The sequence below is a fragment of the Lissotriton vulgaris genome, chromosome 5 (assembly GCF_964263255.1).
Source record: "Lissotriton vulgaris chromosome 5, aLisVul1.2, whole genome shotgun sequence".
Classification (NCBI taxonomy): domain Eukaryota; kingdom Metazoa; phylum Chordata; class Amphibia; order Caudata; family Salamandridae; genus Lissotriton; species Lissotriton vulgaris.
In genome coordinates, this window is record NC_141693.1 from 1424274053 (window position 1) to 1424297155 (window position 23103).

The 23103-nt window shown below is 44.9% G+C and overlaps 1 protein-coding gene across 1 annotated transcript in view; it reads left to right on the top strand.

The window, feature by feature from the left end:
- The window catches only part of IRF6 (interferon regulatory factor 6), a 119593-nt gene that overhangs the window by 31780 nt on the left and 64710 nt on the right, over window positions 1-23103 (top strand). Inside the window, exon 5 of the mRNA XM_086919685.1 lies at window positions 21047-21165. Coding sequence (XP_086775811.1) covers window positions 21047-21165 — 119 coding nt within the window. The remainder of the gene's footprint in view (window positions 1-21046; window positions 21166-23103) is intronic.

Consider the following 23103-nt stretch of genomic DNA (forward strand, 5'->3'; position numbering starts at 1 on the left):
TCAAATCGATCAATTTACTGATAACCGGTGCCCGGTTAATTCGATATGTTTTATGCTTTAAATACGTTATTTAATGTATGTACTAGATTCTTTAAAATCAGTTTTCACAAAATGGGAGACTTCCCCAGTTCAGGAGAATTTGTGCTGTCTACAATGTAGGAATAAAAGGGACACACCTTTTATTCCAAAACATGTCATAGACTATGCGATTAAAGGATAACATAAGATGTTTATTTGACAAGTTCCGCTATGTGATGCATGACTCCTTCACCAAAACAGGATTTGTATTTTTACGGATAGTACCTTCCTTGTATAGACGCGTAGGCCATACATGTAGAGGTAAAGGCAGAACTACAAGTTCCAGCATGTAAAAGTCCTGCATGGGGTCGTATTCGACATGGTGACACAGAACAGCATCATTGATTTGAGCGAAAGGCTTTGTTCTTAAAACCTAGTTTTCTGCCCTGCATTTTCTTTGCAAAAAAACCCCATAATGTTTGAAAATAGATGCTTCAATAATCCTATTTTGTCGCTATGTAACAATGAAAAAATACACATTTACTATGAAAAAACCACCAGCAAAGTTATGTCTAGAATTTGCTTTCCAGGCAATCCGTGCATGTCTTAAATGTTGAAATAAACCCTTGCTGCTGACTTATACTTTTATCTGAGGGTAACGAGTTGAATTTACACAAAACTAATTTAGCCTTTCCCCTTTTAAGGCAAAGGTTACATTGCGCTTCTCTCCAAATGAGGCCCAGGTAATCCCGCCCTACTTGCAGTAAACAAATCGAGGAGACCCGATTTATCACCATTTTTTTCTTACATTCCGCTGTTTCAGCCCAATTTATAAATTTTTGTAAAATTTTTGAAAACCTTTATTTGTGTAAATGGTTGCATACAAATACGGGACTACAACCCAGAGGCCGGCCACAGAACAAACTGGAGAGCACCAATGTCAATAAAAATACGGAGTGGTTACGCAATATTACACAATGCTGCGAGTCCCTAATGCTAACTGAGTGTAACCCCCCGGTACAGGATCACAGAAAGTTAATTTTTATGTTAAAGAATAAAGGATCCGTTGTATAATAAGCGTCCTGGTGCACATGTCGGGGAACAGAACCAACAACATTATAATAGGGAATCCATAAATCTGTCATCAGAATAGTTCAAAGCTTTCAAGCCATAGATGCCCTTGCAATTCTTCTTCGGTCAGTGTCCACCCGCAACCTCCCGTGCCCAAAAACAAGCAAAACAACCCTCACATGATAATCAAATTATCAGCGAGACGGATAGAATTACAATCATTATACAGCCCAACCCGGAGAATAAAGAAAATGAAAATATTAGAAAAGAGGAGAAGGGGACTCCACGTTACTGTACCCGCCCCACGGCGATAATGGCGATCAACAATCCAGACAGCAAACGTTATTTGGGGCGGGCGGCTAAGTCAGGATAAGCAGAACCTGAAAGTACCATATTGTATCGGAGTACCCAAACCTCCCCCCCCCCCCAGGCACTCACCCCGCGGGAAGCACGCACAGTCATGGAGACCCAAGAAAAGGACACAAAAGAGCCATAGAAACAAGTAACTATCTAATAGACCCCAATCCACCCGCCCCACCCTGCACCCCTGCAGAAAGCTATGGCCTACCCCTCCCAGCAGCGTACCCGTCGCCCTAAATATGAACCCGAAATATAGAATGAGATAATATAGGGAAAGGGAAAGAAAACAGATAAAAAGGGAAAAAGGAAAGCCAGGGGGAGGATACCATGTAACAAGGCGCACGGCCCCCACCCCCCGCCCATACAAACAATTAGTGCAGCCCAAAACGAAACGGGCAAATTTTCAGGTAGCCATACATAGTAAGGATTCAGCAAATTATCTCAATTTGGGGCAGTCCATAACTCCGTACACCGAACAGCAGTCCTCCGGATTAAAACCGGGTTCACCCCAGTCCTTCCTTAGCTATCGCCACGATGTAGGTCGAAGTAGCAGGCATAAAACAAAGCGGTGAGAAATGGCAGTGGAACAGCCGCCGAACGGCCAATGGAAGCAACCCATGAGATCTCCGCCGACGGTAATGCAAAAGCTGTTTACGGCAGTCATGTACATCAGTGTCAATGATCCCCAGCAAATCTCCCCGCATGCGAACCAAGCCATCGCTACCCCCACCAAAATGCGGGAAAAAAACAGCTACCACCTCGGGCCCTTCTGCACCTCTGAGGGACGGCCCGAAAGCAATGGCGGGTACCACATTGTCTTGCACACAAGAATCGCGGGTCAAGGTCACTTGCCAAATCTTCAGCGCTCGCAGGACGTCGCCAATCGTGGGTTCACGCTCCCCAGTGTAGGCTCCAGCACAGTACTGAGGTACAGCATCGGCTTCCCGGGGCGGTCCACAGCACACGGCATCAGCCGCCATTTTGTGAGTACAGCGCCGTCTTTACGGAACCAACTCCTGGGGCGGGCTCACAGATAGGGCCCCCGCGGAATCCCCCTGAAGCCTCCAAACAGCAATCTCGATGCAGGAATGAGGACCACCAAGCGAGGGGGACCCACCGGCGCCACCGCTCCGCTGGAGCAACTCTCTGCCACCGAGCGATGAAATTCGGAATGGCCGGGCAAGGCAACGAAGGGGGGAGCCACCAACACGGCGTCCCCCACACACAACTTGCTGCACCTCACCTCTGGATCACCGGACGGTAGCCCCAGGTGCGTTCATTTGCCTCCAGCTATTTCGCACAACGGCCTTCTCCGGCCGGCCTCAACCCTCCACCCGAGGCCGCCGCCGACACCGTCTCGCCGGCTACTCGCTGAAGGCAAGGCTCCGGTCTCCAAGCCACGGAGGCCGCACTTCATGGGAGGACGACGCTGCGGACCCACTGGACCCACTGGACGCCGGAGCCACCAGGACGGGTGGTAAGTATCAGCAGACCTTCATCTACAGAATGTTATCGTTTTTGGGCAGGATGGGCGGCAGGATAGATGAGCTTGGGCTGGGAGGCCGGCGGAGCCGAGCTACCGTGCGGCCATCACGATGTCGAGCTTGGCTCCTCCCCGTCAGCCCAATTTAGCCATTTTCTTGCCCTTCGCCATGAAAAAGTCCCACAGTTATTTAAAATACCAGCCATTGTAGCGCTGCATGAAAATACTGAGCGCTGCGCGCTCGAGACGCGCACCCAGAAGTGTGCACTAAATTTCTGAAATTCACGCATACTACGTCACAAGAGGAATAGGTGCCCCACTCTCTGTAGTAGCCACCCTGCTGTGTTTTCTCACCATGCTATGTGCTTGGCTTGATTACTAGCGGCTTTACGTGGCTCCCTACCCGACGCGCAGAGATGTTTAGTCACAGATGCTCTCCTGCACGTACACACGAAAGAGCGCACAATTATGCAGTGGCGTGTGCACATGATTACTATACAGTTATGTGCACACATGAAGGGAAATGCTACGGCATAGAAGCATGGAGTTAGAAAGGTCCACGTACGCGAACAAATATGCATCTGCTAAAGCACAAATATTTTAATGGCGCCGACTACGACTGACCTACGGCCAAAAAAGGGGTGCACCGCTGAGAGCATTACATGTTAAGGGGGCCACGAAAGAGCCTAGACTAAGCAGAATTAATACATGGCACCGTGACTCGTTCGAGAGTTTTTAAAAGGAGGACTTCCTTGTGCCTGGTCTGTACGGGAAGGTAGAAAGTGATGACTCGGCAATGTGCGTCCGATAGCATGCGGAGTGTTTACATCCAAGCCTGCCCCAGTCAAGGGCAGCAACCTGTCCCATTTTCAGAGGCCCCGTCCCTACTTTCTGGGTGGGGTACTGGCATCTGCTTTGCGCTAGGTGATACTGACACTGCTTACCGCACACTACGAGTAAAACAACCTGTCTATACTCACTCACGTCTTTCAATCCACTTCAAAGTTTCTGCGCCCCACTTACCTTCACTGGGCAGCGCTACTACACACTCAATACTCTCCAGAGATCCAAATATCAAAAAAAATCCCCACCACTCAAGGACTTAAACAAGGGTGCATTTTAGCCCCTATGCTATTCAACCTCTTTCTAGCTGACTTACCAGCGAAGTTGAATAGCTGTGCAGCCCACGCACCAAAACTACTGAACTCTACTTTGTCGAACCTGCTTGACGCGGACGATTTAGTTCTGATAAACAGGACCCCCATAGGCCTTCAGCATCTACTAAATGTCACTCAGACATAATCACAAGAAAACGCACTAAAAATAAACTACAATAAAAACAAAAATAATGACAGTTAATTACCGCAAGAAGAAACATCTGAGCTGGTTCCTAGATGGCCACTGTTTGGAACAAGGAGTGAACTATAAATATCTAGGGGTATTGTTGAACCAAAACAACTCATCCAAACCACAATTAAAAGCCCTGCGGAGAAAGGGGGTAACAACCTACCTAGCCATAAAGCCCCTTAACCCCTTCGATGCTGATGACGAGCTCTGCTCGTCATCAGCCACGGGTGACGTGTGCGGATGACGAGCTGAGCTCGTCATGTAATGCGGTTATTCAAAAACAGCCGCACAGCGCAAAAATAACCGCAGCAGAGATGCGGTTAAGAAGCTTTTACTGGACTTGACATTCGACCCTCTACTAAGGGTCTTGCATTCAAAACTCCAGCCAACGATTACTTACGGGAGCGAGGCGCTGAAGGGAAGAGATGCAACAACTCTCGATAATATAATATCTACATCATACCTAGCAATTTTCCATCTTCCGAAAATGGTCTCCCCGGCCCAAATACGATTGGAATTTGGGCTCCAAAAACAGTCCCTTGAACGTATGGGAGCATTTGTGAAATGTTGGCACAAAATTAAAGGCGATGACAAGGGAACCCTGAACGACCAAGTTTGGAAAGAGCTTTCCCGTCCAGGAAAAACACCAGCAAGCATTTATCTTGAGGAATTAAACACCTAGGTTTAAGAGAGCTGTGGGACATTCAGTTAAACCATTTAACATTAAAAAAAACGGTGAGAAAGGTAACTTGTTTACTATCTGCAATCGAGGATAAGAAAACATTAGCAAGACGATCACATGGCTGGATGGTCCTTCATACATACAACAATTTAAAACCCCAGTTCTACCTGAAAATGGGATTAAAAATTAACATCAAGGAAAAATTCCTAAGACTCCGACTGGGGGGTTGGTCCCTTTAAACAATTTCTGCCGCCTTGGGAAAAAAAGGATGGAGTTTAACAGTGTCGTTTATGCGGCAGCGGTGTTGAGGATGCAATTCATGTTATATGCATCTGCATAAGGTTAAAAGACATAAGGGCTATCAGAAACCGGTCCCCGGAAGCTTGTTTCCTTCACAGTATAAGAATTGGCTTGGTAGTTTGGTCTGCCCTGTTCCCATGATGCACTGGGCCATGGTCAGACTAATTTGCATATAGCCAAGTTCTGAGCTGGGATGGTGCAGTGAGCTAAAAAACGGTGATGGATCAAGCCCTGATCTTTGGACTGGGTAAGAGTGGTCTGCTTAATTCAGACACTCTGTTCATCACCACCCCCTTTTCTGAATCACCCTGTTAAAACCAGCATTCATTCAATACGGAGCCAGAACCTGTAGACAAGCACTAATGTTGTGCTTTAACCCGGATCTGATTCAGCTAAATTGCCGGCTAATGAAATTCCTTGATATAACTGCAAAAAGAATAAAATATGGGAAAGAGTAGCGAAAAGACGAATCTTCATATGAACTGAATGGATCGTAACAAGTATAACTGTACATAAAATAACATTAGTAATAAGCAAAGCTAATGTATAGAATGTTTTAATAATTTGTACTATTTTAATATGATAAACTTTTTAATATAGATCGATTTTGTCACAAGAAATCTTCTATCCTTTGTAGACAACGGTTTTAATTACTCAAGCATAATAAAATAAATAAAAATAAAATAAACCAGAGATCCACAGTAAGTCTGACCACGTGGGGGACCAGCCCTAAGCAGGCAACACCACAGGAGATCGTGGCAGTGGACAGCGCCACAGTAGGAGGGCAGCCCACAGCGTATGATAGGCACCCCCAGTTGGGTGTAGGCAGCCCAGAAGAGTGGCGGAGGACACGCAACCCCCACCACACGGGTAGAGATGGAGGTCTCCACTTGCTGCCGAGTCATGCACCACCCACGGACCGCGGGAGCACACGGAGAAAGAGAATCCGCCCGCAGTGAGTACTACCTCACAAGGAGAGGGAGAAGCAGAGAGAGCGAGCCTCTCGTCAAGCGCAACAACACCAGGCTCAAAGCGCTCGGCCTGTCGGCTAGCGGCCCTGGCGGAGCACACGCAGCACGGTGAGGGGTCAATTCTGAGCCCCAACAAGACCAAGCACATCAGCACATCCTTAGCGCACGGGGCAGTCCCAGAAGGGAAGAGGTAATACCAGAGAGGAGCGCGGAAATGTGTGCTCAGGGGTCCTCGCTCACAACGCTAGTCCCATTCCTACCCAAACCAGGTGATCCTTTGATGAAATGGGAGGATTGGAGGGAATACTTTCTGAACTATCTGGAAGCCCTAGAGGACAAGAGTGGGGAGGCATTTCCCAGCAAGAGGAGGAAGAGAATATTACTCCATAACTTAGGCCCGGAAGGCATCAAGGTTTTCCAGAATCTAGTCCCCACACCACGACAAGCAGCGGATGATGACGTGTTCCAACACGCGATAGAGGACCTAAACAACCACTATAGAACGGCTGTGTGCACATCCATAGACAGGTACAACTTCCAACAGAGGAAGCAAGCAGTGGGAGAGTCCATAGACGAATACGTGGCAGCATTAAAGAAATTAGCGATCACGTGTAAGTTCAGCGCCTTGCACGATGAATTCATCAAAGACCAAATAGTCATGCACACCACAAACACAGCGATTCAAGACAAAAATTGTGGGGCACTTTGAAAAAGTATGTCGCCGCAAGCTGAAGAGGCCGACCGTCAAGTACGTAGCACAGGAGTTAGGGCGGAAGGTGAAGAAGAGGACAAAGTGCTGTGCATCAAAGAACATATACTGGGCATCGACTGCAACCGCTCCAAGAATCCCCAATGCGACTTAGTCGTGGGATAAGTACCGATCAAGATGGTGGCAGACTCAGGATCCCCGTAAACCATAATACAACGTACGGTGTGGAAAAAAAGCTGCAAACATTGCCTAGGATCACACTTGGAACCTCCAGACATTCGACCGGTCACATTCACAGGAGATCCCATCCCAATGGTTGGAGACCGAGTCCTGAAATTTGAATTTAAGGATCGCAGTGCGGAATGCAAGCTATATGTGGCTGAAAAAGGCCCTTCAGTTCTAGGATGGGTAGACCAGGGCGAATTGGGCATACAGCTGAACCGGAACAACGGCCAGACGTCAACAAAATGAAGGAAGAATTCCCCACAGTGTTCGGAGGCAGAGTTGGAAAATTAACAAAATTTACACACAAGATTGATCTCAAGGACGACGCCAAACCTGTGTCCCACAAGGTGAGAAATATACTGCTGGCAATCAGGGAGGTGGTGCAACAGGAACTGCAGAGGCTGGAAGACAACGACATTGTCGAGCCAATAAATAGTTCGGAATGGCTGGCCCGCTGGTAGTGGTGATGAAACCTAATGGCAAGGTCCGCTTGTGCGTGGACCTGAGGGAATTGAACAATAACATAATAGTTGAGAAGATCCTATTACCAAGGCTAGACTAAATGCAAGCAAAAACGAAGGGGATAAGATGGTTTTGCACCATTGACCTTACCTTGGCCTACCATCAGATAGCCCTGCATCACACGAGCCGCAAGCTAACATCCTTCATAACGCCCTTTGGATGCTACCAGTTCCGCCGGATGCCTTTCGGGCTGGCGGCGGCTGTATTCTAAAAACTTATGCACAAACTGTTCAAGGATGTAGATGGAGTACAGTACTTCCAGGATGACATCTTGGCGATGGGCAAGGATCAAGCAGACCATGACAAAAAGCTGGCGGTAGTGTTACAGGTCTTGGAAAGAAACGGGCTCACAGCGGAATGGGAGAAGTGCTGCTTTGGAATGTTGTCAGTCACCTACTTGGGCCACGAGATCAGTGATCACGGCATCATGCCAACATCAAAGCAATATGCGAGGCACCCTCACCGAAGAGCAAGGAAGAAGTAAGATCATTCTTAGGGATGGCTGAGTATTATAGTAAGTTTGTGCAGCATTTCGCCACCAAGACGCACACTTGCGCCAACTCCTACAGGAAAAAACATCCTTCAGGTGGACGGAGGAGGCACAAGTAGAGTTTCAGAGGTTCAAGGAGGACAAACAGCAAGGCAGTCCCTCTACAGGGATTCCATCAGCAAGGAAAATCTATACTAACTACAGATGCAAGCGAAAAGGGACTGTGGGAGTCCTTATGCAGGAAAGGAAGAACGGAGAGATGGCTACCATCACTTTCGCGTCCAGGTCACTATCACCCATGGAGCAGAAGTTCAGCGTGATAGAAAAAAGAGATGCTAGCTGCCGTATGGGCTATGGGGATGTTCTGCCAATAGATATGGGGCACGAGATTTAAGCTCAAGACAGACAATAAACCCCTGGTCAAAGTAATCTGTCCAGTTGACACGCGAATGCTACCCCACGCATTGCCAAAATGGCTCTGAAATTGCTGGACTACAGGTATGATGTTAAGGCGACAACAATTTTTGGTAGGGTTGTTCCCTAAAAGGGAATAACCGCACCTTCACATACGTGTCAGATGGAATGGTAATGTGGGACACACAGTTAATGAAAGATATTAGTAATCTAATCGGAGTGCTAGGGAGACCACCGTCACACACTACCAAGAGTGACTAAAGCCAATCTGAAGGATTTGCAGGAACAAAATTACAGAAAAGGGGTCAATTAAGCACTATCCTATACGTTATGTCAAAAACCTGACCTATTAGTCATAGTAATTTAATATCCAAAGTAGTCATAGCACTGTACATTTCATCAACAATGTTCTCCTTGAGACAGGATAATCAAGCTAAAGTCCTTTTATATATGTTGTTCCATTTATTCATTAATATCAGAAGAAACAGCCAAACATCAGAAGAAACAGCCAACACGTGTTTCGTCGGTACACAGTCCGTACCAAGACTTTCTCAAGGCTGTGAAATAAAAAATAGTACATCAATATATATATATATATACATATGAATAACCCTAAAGGACATTAGAACATGTCAAGGAGACATCCTGCTATAAGAACTCATAATAGAAATAACCCGAAAGTGTAGAATGAATCAGATATATGTGATGAGAGAAGAGAAGAGGAGAACCCCGATAGGTGTGACAGAGTATCAGTGCCTCAGTTGAAAAAGTTGTGAATATAGAGAGAACCAAGAGGGGAGCAGTGGATAATAATAGTATAAATATGTAATAAAGAAAAAGAAAGATCAAAGATATCGACCATATTTAATCGTGATAGTAAGACCAGGCTGTTTAATAAGTGCGTGAGCATAATATAAAACCCTATAGCCAAGGTAAAATTGAAATTAACATAAAACAATCTAACCTCGATGGTTAAATGGAACACGGTAGGTGAAAAAGAGTTATTGGTGATGGTAAACGCAAAAAAATATAGAACGTTCCAGACCTAGAAATGTGAGAAGCATAATATAATCAAAACAGTGGCATATCCTATTGTCGTAACAATCGAGCATCAGAGTAGACCCAAAGAAAATCCAGGTGGACATGAACTAGTCCCACATTGGAATGGATATATAAAATACTAGTAATGGATAATATGGTAAAACCAAAAATAATCTTGTATAGTAAAGTAACACCCTAGCCAACCAAAATGCATATCGGTTAGAATTAAACAGAAGCTTGTAAAATCAAGAGATATCCACAGATTAGAAGACGGCATAGGAAGATATATGAGCAGATAGTTATTTATGCTCAACCAAGCAATGGTAATGTCCGGGTGCACTAGTCACAGTAACCATTTGGAGAAAGTGTAACACAGGTAGTACACAGTGACCATAGAAAATTCTCAATTGTCTGTCCAAATGGAAGTACGATGAGCTCGCGCTATTAAGGTCACAATGTATGTCTAAAAACAAAAGATACATAAATGAATAAAGAGCGTGCCTCAGTTTAGACATTTAACAACAAGGGGTGGTGATGGACAGAGTTTCTGAATTAAGCAGAATACTCTCTATATGCAAATTAGTCTGTTCCTGTCCCAGTGCATGATGGGAACAGGGCAAACCAGACTACCAAGCCAATTCTTACACTGAGAAGGAAACAAGCTTCCGGGGACCGGTTTCTGGCATTTCAGCCGTCGTCGGCCCGGCTTGCTTGAATCCTGATGGTGCAATGAGCAAGGGACTCACATCTGAGTATACCCTTCCACGCTTATGGTGGACAAAATATTTAACAACAAGGGGTGGTGATGGACAGAGTTTCTGAATTAAGCAGAATACTCTCACCCAGTCAAAAGATCAGGGCTAGATCAAACACCGGTTTTTTAGCTCACTGCACCATCCCAGCTCAGAACCTGGCTATATGCAAATTAGTCTGTTCCTGTGCATGATGGGAACAGGGCAAACCAAACTACCAAGCCAATTCTTACGCTGGGAAGGAAACAAGCTTCCGGGGACCGGTTTCTGGCATTTCAGCCGTCGTCGGCCCGGCTTGCTTGAATCCTGATGGTGCAATGAGCAAGGGACTCACATCTGAGTATACCCTTCCACGCTTATGTTGGACAAAATATTTAACAACAAGGGGTGGTGATGGACAGAGTTTCTGAATTAAGCAGAATACTCTCACCCAGTCAAAAGATCAGGGCTAGATCCCACACCGGTTTTTTAGCTCACTGCACCATCCCAGCTCAGAACCTGGCTATATGCAAATTAGTCTGTTCCTGTCTGAATCGTTTTTGGCCACTATAGGTGTGGCAGGGTATACTCAGACATGAGTCCCTTGCTCACTGCACCATCAGGAATCAAGCAAGCCGGGCCGACGACGGCTGAAATGCCTGAAACCGGTCCCCGGAAGCTTGTCTCCTTTCTGGTGAAGAATTGGCTTGGGAGTTTAGTCTGCCCTGTTCCCATGATGCACTGGGCCAGGGACAGACTGATTTGCATATAGCCAGGTTCTGAGCTGGGATGGTGCAGTGAGCTAAATAACGGTGATGGATCAAGCCCTGATCTTTGGACTGGGTAAGAGTGGTCTGCTTAATTCAGACACTCTGTTCATCACCACCCTCTTTTCTGAATCAGTTTAGACATTAGCATAAGGTTAGGGATCACAATAACAACAGGCAGGTCCAGGCATTTTATATAAATGGGTTTCGTTCCCTAGCTAACTTGAGTATAAAGTGGATCAAAAAAGGGAACAGGGTAAAGGAAAAGGAGCAAGCTACATGTGTAGCGAAGGCATGGTGTATACATCACCCTCTAAAGTAGGTTTTACTAATTAACAGAGCCATAACTAGTAAATCTCACTAGTGATAAACAACAGGGGAAGTTTAAAAGTATATAGAGAATCCATGCAAAATTCTGAGATGGTGTCAGTATTAGCCTTCTACATAAAACCCAGTAAACATAGTCTGCAAAAATCAAGCTGAAGCAGCATAATAATTCCATTTGAAAGGATTAAAAGAGAAAAGGTAACGTAATATGTACCCTGTTCAATAAAGCCTAAAAGTAAACATGACGTATCAAAGCATCCTACAGATTGTCGGAATGACCTGTTATGTTTTATCCAAAAACACACCCACCCAATAAATATAACGTTGTAGATCAGAGAAATTTCCGAGTATTTTTACCTAGGCTCTATGAAAGGGGATATTGAGAACAAGTAAGCCAATGCTGTAATGGTGAGGATAATTAAATTAATTAACAGTAATCAGTAGTCCATAAATCAAATATAAGTTTCGCATACCGGGAATCTAGGTAATAGACCAGTCTGGTATGTTAAGGAACAAGAAATGGCTATTGAAAATTGTAAAAAAACAAGGTTGGTGGAGGGTCTAAGGGGAAAATTATTTAAAGACCAAAGGACAGACAAACCCCTTATTCACAGTATAACAATACACAAGGACTGTCAATGGTCTGTACAACTAATGGGGGCAAAGAAAAATGTGACAGACTCTGTGTCTACCTGTAAAGTGTGTACAACAAAAAGGAAATGAATCCCATCAGCCCACCCATATGGCAGAGCTTCATCATCTGGGATAGAACCAAAGATGGTCTGGTTAAGGAGCCACACACCTGTTGGAATTATGTGCTTCTCCAAACCCAATAAACCACCAGTGATGAATCATACCAAAAGTCAAATCAGTTTCAAACGGTGTGGGATGTTAAATTGCAGTGAGAAAAAAAGTGTGCAAAAAGAATCAAAAAGTGAGATGTAAAATTGGGTACCATGATTTAAGGAAAACTTTATTAGGGAAAATCATGGTGTCAAGATTAAAATGAGTGTGAGACAGTTTGACACAATAACTGTCTATTAAGGATGGTATTTGGTCAACATGTTTCAGCCATTGTAGGAAAATGTACCCGGCTTTCGTCAGGACCTCTTGAACACTAATGCAATTAAGCTTGACCTAAGCTTAGTGAAAAAAGCAAAAATTAACACAAATTAATGATACAAAACATCCTACCGTACATTGGATTTTCCAGACGGGGGATGTCAGTTTCATAAGGTATTTAGGATTCTTTCCTAAAAAGGAGGATACACAACAAGGGAAAACAAATAGGTTGAACACAGACACACATTTCTATTTTTGCGCCATATGTTTCTTTATGCCAATAGGTCATTCTCCAAAACGATAGAGATATGTTTTTTTATTTATTTTTACTCACCCAAAAATGCTTGGGAGAAAGCCTCACCTCTTCCTGGCCACTGCTCAGGGTTGGAGGCCCCGCTCTAATTCGTGAAATAGAATATTGGGTGTCTGGTTAGATCACATCCATATTAATGATTCACTGGCACAAAGTGCTAAAAACCTAGGCTTTGTTTCGGAGTCATGACAGAGAGCTGATAATGCAGTTTCCATTTCCTGTTTTAGTAAAAGTGATTCCATTGGCTGATACTGCTGTTTCCACTCTCGTCCTACAGCTATGGAGCATCCTCATTGGCCCATGTAACACTTATTAACTTCCTCCCAGTTACAGTCAAGTAAAAACGATTCTATTGGCTGATGATACAGTTTCCACTCTGGTCCTACAGCTATGGAGCATCCCCATTGGCCCATGTAACATATATTAACTTCCTCCCCGATCCAGTCGGTACCTCCCCCTCGGCTCAGGATCAGTCCAGGGGTACCGACGGACAGGTGAGGAAGCGACGCCAGCCAAGCTCAGCAGCTCTCTAAAGCTAAGCGGTTTCCTACTTCATACTTAAGAGAGCGCTCATTTTCCAGCTTTACACACCGAAGCGTTTCTCTATTTTCATTCTTAGGAGAGCACTCTGGATATCAGCATATAGGCTGTTGGATTACAATTACTAAGCGGAGTTTGATGAGCTCCTTATGTATTATTGTTACTAAATGAACTAGGTTTGCTATCATCCAGCCTTGAAGAGCTTTTCACTGCTCTTACATTGATATATCGTTAGAATCAGAGATTTGTTACTAACTGTGTCTCACTCTCACAGCAGCCCTTGCAGTTGCTGTCTGTCAAGTACTCCGAAACAATGCCTAGGTTTTTAAATGTTTAACTGCTTATTTGCACTGTTTCAAATTTGCTCATTTGCACTCTGTTCCGACCGCCTCCTCACCGCGCTCGAACCCTGGTCCCTACAAACGATTAGGTGCTGCCATGGGACGTACTGGGGGTAAGCGGACATATTGGAAGAATTTTTGGGTGCGGACTGGTTGCTCTCTAAACCCCGCCCTCGCTGCCATATAAGCCGCGCTTTCCCACTCGCGCTGGTTGACACTAGAAGCATAGTTCACTTCCCTGAGGCGGAAGCCGGGAAAGACAGCATAGATTGTGTATTTTTAAAAATGTGTAACTGCTTATTTGCACTGTTTCAAATGTGCTCATTTGCACTCTGTTCCCACTGCCTCCTCACCGCGCTCGAACCCTGGTCCCCGCAGACGATTAGGTGCTGCCGTGGGACGTACTGGGGGTAAGCGGACATATTGGAAGAATTTTTGGGTGTGGACTAGTTGCTCTCTAAACCCCGCCCTCATTGGGTATTAATGGCGACAATCACTCGACCATGCAGCGGGCGCTGTGGCGCGCCGAAGGCGTCCACGTCAGACCGTTGCCAGGTGCCAGTCATTATGCCAGTTCTCCCCAAGGTAAGGCCCCTGCCTCCGAGGCCAATGGGAAGACTAGTTATTCCAGGCAGGAGTTATTAAATCTTGGTATTCACCCGGATAGCCAGGACTGCCCAGACTCCGCTGTCCATCGATGTAAACAACAGTTTCCATCTTGCCTAGAAGGTCCCATTTCTTGCCGGAATTGTAGGTTCCACAGTCTCCCTGTGAATATCAGCACTCTTTTTCAACGCGATCTAGTCGTGGAGGAAAACCCGGCGGATCACAACTGGAGAGCCTTTTTAGCCAACATACGCTCTCTTCCCAAACACGCGACTCATATATGGGACTTTCTCTCCTCTTCGAACCCGGATCTCGGGTTTCTTACAGAAACATGGCTAAAGACCACCTCCGCTCCAGCTATTGCAACAGCTTTGCCTGATGGATATTGGATCCTAAAATTAGACAGACCCAGGAAAGCAGGGAAAGGTACCGCCATTGTTTACAAGCATCCCATAAAAGCAACTGTGTTAGATCAACACCTGAGCATCAACTTAGAAGTGATTATATTTAGAATAGATCTCCATTCGCAACTTGTTTATCGTCCTCCAGGTCCTATTGCTGACTCGATCTCACTTCTTTTAGAGCTGATTGCTCCTCATGTCATCTCCACTAATAGATTCATCCTGTTGGGAGATTTTAATATTCATAGTGAAAACCTTCATTCCCAGAGACTTTGCACTTCCTTGGAGAAATCTCCCCTCAAGGCCTGATCAAGAAAAATAACGCACCCTCTTACTGTGCAGGTCACACTTTAGACCAAGTGCTCTCCAACTCCCTGGATTTAATCTACAAACAAACGCTCCCTCTAACCTGGTCAGACATCATATCACTTTTGATCTAGTGGGACCCAGTGCGAACGTACCCAACAAAAAGCCAGGTACACGTAGCTTTAAACAATGGCACAAACTCTTGCCTCGGTCCTTTTCAGAAGCATTTCACGCCCCCCCCACAGTCTTCCAACAGTACAGTCGAGGAGCACCTCAAATCCCTTCATGATGCCATTAACCTCACTCTAGATGCAAATACGCAGACCAGGTCCTTTATCGGCCGTGACTGGAAGGGCCTGCTAAAAAGGAAAGAGAAAGGAAAGTTCAATATCCGTCAAGTTGGGAATTCGTTTAACCCAGAGAACGACATCACCACAAACTATCTCTCTTTATGTAAAGAAGTAACTAAGAAACTTGACGATACTGTACCCCTGAAAGTAATTGGAAAAAGAGGAAGACCCTCCGCGCCCTGGTATACGGATAACTTGAAGGAACTGAAAAGTGCCTGTAAAAAGGCGGATAGGATCTGGAGAAAAAATTATTCGGAGCCGGAGAAACTGATATGGAGGCAAACTATTGTACTCTATAAAAAAGAAATCATCGCAGCCAAAGCTAACCACTTCGCCGACCTAATACTCAACAGCTCTAATAAATCCCGCGACACCTTCAGGATAATTAGAGAGTTATCCAATCCTGATTGCGCTAATAGTCAAATCAAGCCCTCACAAGAACTATGCGATGATCTAGCATCTTTCTTTCAGGAAAAAATTACTAAAATTATTGAGGGAATGAAGGGTGCTTCCATCCCTTTGGTGCAGGATAACAGTAACCCCGAGAACAGGGAGAAGAGCGAAGGCAATGTAAGACGACCCAATCCAAAGGCTACTCTAGAAAATTTTGAGATCCTTACAGAACAAGATTTCATAAGAACTGCTCTTAATACAACATCAGGATCCCCTCTGGACCCTTTGCCTCAGAAAATAGTAAAGGAGTTCGGGGACGACCTTTTCCCAGTATTGCGACAGCTCTGCAATCAATCTCTCAATACAGGAACCGTACCAAAAGATTGGAAACTGGCGGTTGTCACCCCCCTACTCAAGACACCTAATCTAGATCCGAACTGCCAAAAAAACTACCGACCTATATCGCTCCTGCCATACCCTATAAAGATCATAGAGCGGTGGGTCAGCAGATCCCTTGCCCTCTTCCTGGAAACCAACAACATCCTGGAAGAGGAGCAATTCGGTTTCAGACCAGCTCACGGAACCGAGTCAGCTTTGCTGACAGTTCTGGATGACCTACGAATGAGGGCGGACAGGGGGGAGTCAGCAATTCTAATTCTGCTGGACCTGTCCGCCGCATTCGATACGGTGAGTCATGACATCCTGCTGACAAGACTGAAGAACATTGGAGTTGGGGGAGTCGTGCTCGACTGGTTTCACTCCTACCTGAAGGACAGATGGCAGGCAGTAGCCATCCCCCATACCAGTCAGAATTTGTTAAAGTCCCATACGGAGTCCCACAGGGGTCCGCAATTAGTCCGATACTTTTTAATATATATATGCAACCCCTGATGGGCATCATCAAGGCTCACGGCATTAGCGTGATCAACTATGCGGATGACACGCAGCTGATGATTTCTCTAGATGGTGCCCATGCTGACTCACTCGAGACCTTCCACTCCTGTATGTCGGAAATGTCACTCTGGCTAAACCAGAATTCACTACAATTCAATAGTGATAAGACGGAAATAATGCACTGCACAGTAGGCAGAATTACCAGAAGTCTACTCACAGACTTCTGGCCTCTGAACTCAGGGGAGTCATTAACCCCAGTAAAATCAGTGAGGAACCTCGGAGTCAGCTTTAACGACAGTCTGAGTCTAGAGACCAATGTTAATAAGCAGGTGAGTAGCTGCTTTGCTTTAATGCGAGGACTGCAAAAGCTGCTACCCCTCTTACCAACACAGGTCAGAGCCACCATAGTCAGGAGTACCATTCTCAGCCGCCTGGATTACTGTAATGCTCTGCTTCTGGAATCCCCTGCCTATTTGATTTCCAGACTTCAAAGCATCCAGGCGGCAGCAGCAAAACTGGCACTCTCCCGAGAGCGAAGATCCTCCACTACCCTCGCTCTGGCCGACCTACACTGGCTACCTGTACATCAAAGGATCTGCTTCAAATCCCTTTGCATTGTCTTTAGGGCAGTACACGGGATGGGCCCTCGACCACTTCAAAACAAATTTAAATGGTATAAACCCACACGGTCCCTCCGATCTTCATCCTCCAATCTTATAAGCATACCCAGGATTAAGAAAGCCACTTACGGTGGCAGAGCCTTCAGCATAGCCGCAGCTCATCTGTGGAATAAATTGCCCATCGACATCAGGAAAACAGATGAACTGATGGCCTTCCAAAAAAAGGTGAAAACATGGCTCTTCCCAAAAACTTAATTCACCAATACTTAATGCTATCCTTTCCTCCTCTGATGCACAGTGTTTTTCAGCAATATGTACACAGCGCCAGGATGCCCGTAGGGTTGCAGAGCGCTTTACAAATACTATAAATAAATAAATGCCACAATACCCATAAAAAAGGCTACCACCTTGGCATGTCGCCCTCAGGCCCCCTGGTACTCACAGGAACTAAAGATAGAGAAAAGTAGATGCAAGGTACTGGAGCGTATCTGGCGACGCTCCAAAGCACAACCAGATAGGGAAAATTTTAAAGAGATGCTGGGAATATTCCGTTAGAACCTTAGAAACACCCGTAAAAAGCATATAGCATTGCAACTGGAGCAGGCTGATAATACTTCTAAAACGCTTTTTCAGATTCTCAACTCTCTCGTTAATCCAAAAGCCTGTAGTCCTGAGGACGAACCGTCCCAATTACTCTGTGATAACATCGCCAATCATCTGACTCAGAAGATTGAGGAGATCTACTCCAAATTCTCTTCCCCTAGTTCTCGAGAGCTAGATATAGATATTCCACTCATTAGTACCTACTCTCTTACCCAGCCTTCCCTAAGAGCGTTCCCCCCCCCCCTCTCACTTTAGGAGAAACCGAAATCCTTCTTAAATCGGCCAAGTCTGGATCCCCTAAAGACCTAATTCCGGTGAAAATTGTAAAAACTCTTGCTACGGAACTGGCAGGACCCCTTGAGGTTGTTTTTAACAGATCGATCGCTGAGGGTAAACTCCCGAAAGAATGGAAAGACGCACAAGGCATGCAAATCAGGAAAAATTCCAAACTTCCACCAGATGTTATTACGAACTATTGGCCCATCTCCTGGCTCCCACTATACAGGAAGCTGCTGGAAAAACATATTAATAAACATCTCTCATCTTTTGTTGAGATCTCTAACTGCTTAGATCACACCAAGTCGGGCTTCCGCCCCCGTCATAGTATGGAATCTGCCTTTGTTAACGTCTTAGACGATATTAAAATGCAGGCGGATGGGGGTCGAGCAGTTATTCTTATACTACTCGACCTATCCGCAGCCTTTGATACCATTTCACATCAGATCCTACTAGAGAGATTGCGCACCATAGGTATTCAGGACACGGCCTTGGAATGGCTGACAGACTTCCTTAAGGATCGAACCCAAACTGTCAATTGGGGCCTGTTCAAAACCAAGACGACCTCTGTTATCAAAGGAGTCCCACAGGGCTCATCTCTCAGCCCTACCCTTTTTAATATTTACTTTGCCCCTTTGGCCGCTCTGCTTAGGAAGATCGGGTTTATCCCGGTCTCCTACGCAGACGACACACAGCGGCTCCTGGCCTACTATATTGATGCGCCCAATATTCAAGAAATATTCTCTGAAGGCATGCTCAAGATTACTGCGTGGATGAGTCAGAATTTCCTGGAGCTTAATGCTAGCAAAACGGAAATCATGCTATTCACGGAGGCAGTCACTAGTTGGTCCCCGAGTTGGTGGCCGCAAGAACTAGCGACAGCTCCCACCCCCAAATCAGTGGTAAAGAACTTAGGGGTACTGGTAGACAATAAGCTAAACATGGATGAGCACATAGCATCAACCAAACGATCTTGCTTCCATGCTCTTAGTCTTTTGCGGAAAGTTTTCCATTGTCTCCCCCTTTCTACCAGTGAGACTCTTATACATGCTTTAGTACTCAGTCGTTTGGACTTCAGTAACGCCCTCCTTATTTCTGCCAAAGATTCTGCCCTACAGGTGGTACAGAATACAGCAGCCCGCTTGGTTACTAACGCCCCCCCGTCGTACCCCCTCCCTCCCTCTCCTACACAAACTCCATTGGCTCCCCATACGCAAACGTATTCACTTTAAAATCTGTTGCATAGTTTTCAAGGGGCTTCATCAGCTTGACCTAACATATCTATCCAACAAACTGATCACATATATCCCCTCACGCAGGCTCCATTCGGAAGGCAAAGGCCTCCTGGTCATCCCCCGCTTTAAGAAAACCAAGTGGGGAGGAAAAGCTTTCTCTCACCTGGTGCCCAAAATGTGGAATCAGCTACCTGAGACACTTCACCTTTCCCACAACTACCTCAGCTTTAGGAAGAATCTGAAGACTTTCCTGTTCTAATGCTATGATCTCATGCTTCTACAGTCCTTAGCGCGGAGATACCCCATGTGGGGTGATTCAGGCGCTTTATAAGATATCTAAATAAATAAAATAAAAATAAATGAGTGATGATCTTTCTGTGCTCAAGGGGGATCCATTTGAAGGTCTTATGTAGGAGACGGAGGGTGTGAAAGCAAGAGGGTGCGACCGAGTTATCTGGCAGTCCATCTTGAGCTTGGAGTCCAGGATGATTCCAAGGTTGCATGCGTGGTCCGTGGGGTTGGGTGGGCTTCCGAGGGCAGGGGTCCACCCGGTGTCATTCCAGGCATTGGGGTGCGGGCTCATGATGAGTACTTCTGTTTTGTTAATGTTGAGCTGTAGGCAGCTGATTTTCATCCATTTGGTGACAGATTCCATGCCTGCTTGAAAGTTGTCTTTGACTGTGTTGGGTTCGTTGGACGAGGCGGTGCTTGTGTCTGTGGATGGTGGGTGTTCTGAAGGTGAAGTGGATGCATCGATAGTCTGTCCACGGGAGTTTGGTGTTGTGGCTGAAAGTGTGGGGTTTCCGATGTGAAGATGGGGCCGAGGGTGTGTCCTACTGAGTGCATGGTTTCGGTCATGATCTGGCGGAGTCCAATGTTTTGGAGGTTGTCCAGAAGGGATGTGGTGTTGGGGGTCGAGGTGAAAGTTTAGGTCTCCCAGCAAGGTGTAGTTGGTGGATGTGATGGCTTGCTGGGAGATGATGTCCATGATAGAGTTTGTAAAAGGTCCACAGGATCCGGGGGTGGGGGGGTAGATGAGAGTTCCTTGGAGGGCAATGGTAGGTCTGGCCTGTATCTTGAAGTGTAGGTGTTCCATCAGGTCTGTGGGCTCGTCGGGGAGTTTGCTCAGCCGGAGGGTGGATTTGTGGATGATGGCGGTTTACGCCTCCTAAACCTATCCATAGTGTTGGATGATTGTATGCTAGCATTTAGTCCACCAGTTTTAAGTTTAGGATTAAAATACGTTTTTTAAAACTCATAGTCTCCCTTGTGGAGAAAGATTATCTACAGGGATTCTTTCCTTGTGAAGAAACACATCACATACCTGCCATTTAAATGTGTTCATGTTCCTTGACCCAACCTTCCTCATTCACACCTAGTTTCACCTTCGTGGGCATTCCAATCATTTCCAACCACACGAAATTCCTGATCCTGTCATTAGAATTTCTGTTTCATACGCAGAAAATAGTTTGAATCATACCGGGGAAAAACATTGAATTGGCTCCTAGTATTACTACCTTCTGTATTTTCTGCCCTAGTTTGATTTGCTATATGTGCATCTGAAAAACCATCTACTTTGTGGCTGTTGTGTATGTTTGTCGTTGTATTAAATAGATCATTTGACATGATATTTTGTTTTACTCTCTAGAACTTGTTTCACATCAAAAAGGACAACTGGAAAAGCAGCCTCCATATGAGATGTATCTTTGTTTTGGTGAAGAATGGCCTGATGGGAAACCTAAAGAGAAAAAGCTGATTGTGGTTCAGGTAAGTGTGGAATGTAAATTTATCAGAAACAGCTGTCCAAAGATATAAACCGGTGTGTTCGTCTATTGTGACAGAGCTTCAAGAACTATTTATTTTATGTGTTTCCCATTCTTGCACAAGTTCTGAGATGAACATAGACATAAAAAAGAAACAAGTTACTACTACTTGAAGATCCTTTTAGACGTAGCAAATTGAAAGATATTTGCTTACGGAGACATGGTGTGAGGTAGAACATGTTTCAAATAATGGAACATAAATAAATCTTTTCCTTGAAAACATATAACTGATGTGCATTGCCACTGAAATAATGGGTCATGTTGAAATCTGCAATTGATAGCAACACATTTTTGTGAGCGTTGAGACAAAAACAAACAGCTTATTAACATTAACAATCTCTCAACATTACAAAAAGATCATACAACTCTGACCCTGTCTAAAATCTCAAATATAAATAAACTATCAGGCAGAGGTTTTCCAGCCAAATAACATGTAAAATATTCCATGCATAAAAATACCGTATTGTTAACATACCTTCATCTTTTTCATAATCTTACAGTAATGTCATTGTAGGAAAGGAATGGATAAAGGTTGCAGACTTGATGTCATTTAAGGCTTAGCGCCCAAAAGTCAGCCTTTATTTGTATTTGGCAAACTTGTTTGTTCTGATCCAGGCGGAAGGCTGTAGTCAACATGGTCCCATGAGGTTCAGTTTTCCTTTTTCCCCAATGCCTTAGCAGCCAATACCATTGTAGTAAAAATCTCCAAGCCAGACCAGCGCAAAAAATGTAGCCAGAAAGGTTAATCTTTTTACCTTCTCAATTGTTCTGAAATAAAAATAACACCAAACTCTAAAAAATTATGTACATTTTTGAAAAATAGAGAACAAATTGTCCAGTTCCATGCTCCTTTCAAGATTTCATGTGTTGTAGCTCCAAGTATCCCAATTTGCAAGACCTTTTCTACTCCTAAGACATAGGGAAGAGGTTTCGTGTAAGCAGACTGAGGAAATGCTGAGTTGCCATTCATCACATTCAGGTGGACGTATCTGCTTCTGTTTTTTTTTCTTGTCCTCATCAAGCAAAAAAGATTTAGAATATGGAGGAGTCAGAGGCCCCATTTCCTAGATTCGGCCCTTTTCTCTCGAGATGTTCTGTTTACCTTGTCCTTTGGGGCCTCCTTTCGTCCATCTCTAGGCACATGATTATCGGAGGGGGGAGAGCTAGTCATTTTGACTACTCAGTTGAAGACTCAGCTTGAAATCAATGGTACCTTTGCCTTAATCATTGGACCCCCTATTTGTTACCAAGTTGTACTTTTCCTAAATATTCCAGAACCTGTTTTTCTTACTCTGCCTCCCCTGTGTATCCAATTTGTATACCCTTAAGATTGAGTTTAACCAATCAGAGTGTCTTGGTGATGATAGTTTTATCCAGTTTATACATATTTCTCTCCTGCCTAAAAGGATTAATAAGAAGAGGATACTTTCTCAGTCCTTGGACAGTGGATATTTTGCGAGTTTTTACTAGCCCCAAAAATAATTAGATCAATGCTTACCTGAATGTGCTGTTCTAATACCTCAGAAAGAGTCTTACCGATCTGGTCCCAGAATTCTTTCAGCCTCGAACACTCTCGGAACATGTGTAGGTCATCCGCTCTATCTATTTCGCATTTGGGACATTTCTTTACTGTACCATTTTAAAATTTTGACAATTGTTTTGGGTTCCAATACGCTCTATGTATTGTAAACAAGTGATTCTTCTTCTTCAATGGAGCAGACTTTATCACCATGCCTGCAATATTGTTTGAAGTTTCCCAAAGGTTCGCAATGTCGAGGTCTGGCATTGATTTTCCCCAGATGTCTTGAGGGACTTTGTATTCTTCCTCTCCTGATCTTATCAATGCCCAATACCAATATGATATCTCCTTTTTGAATGGCTC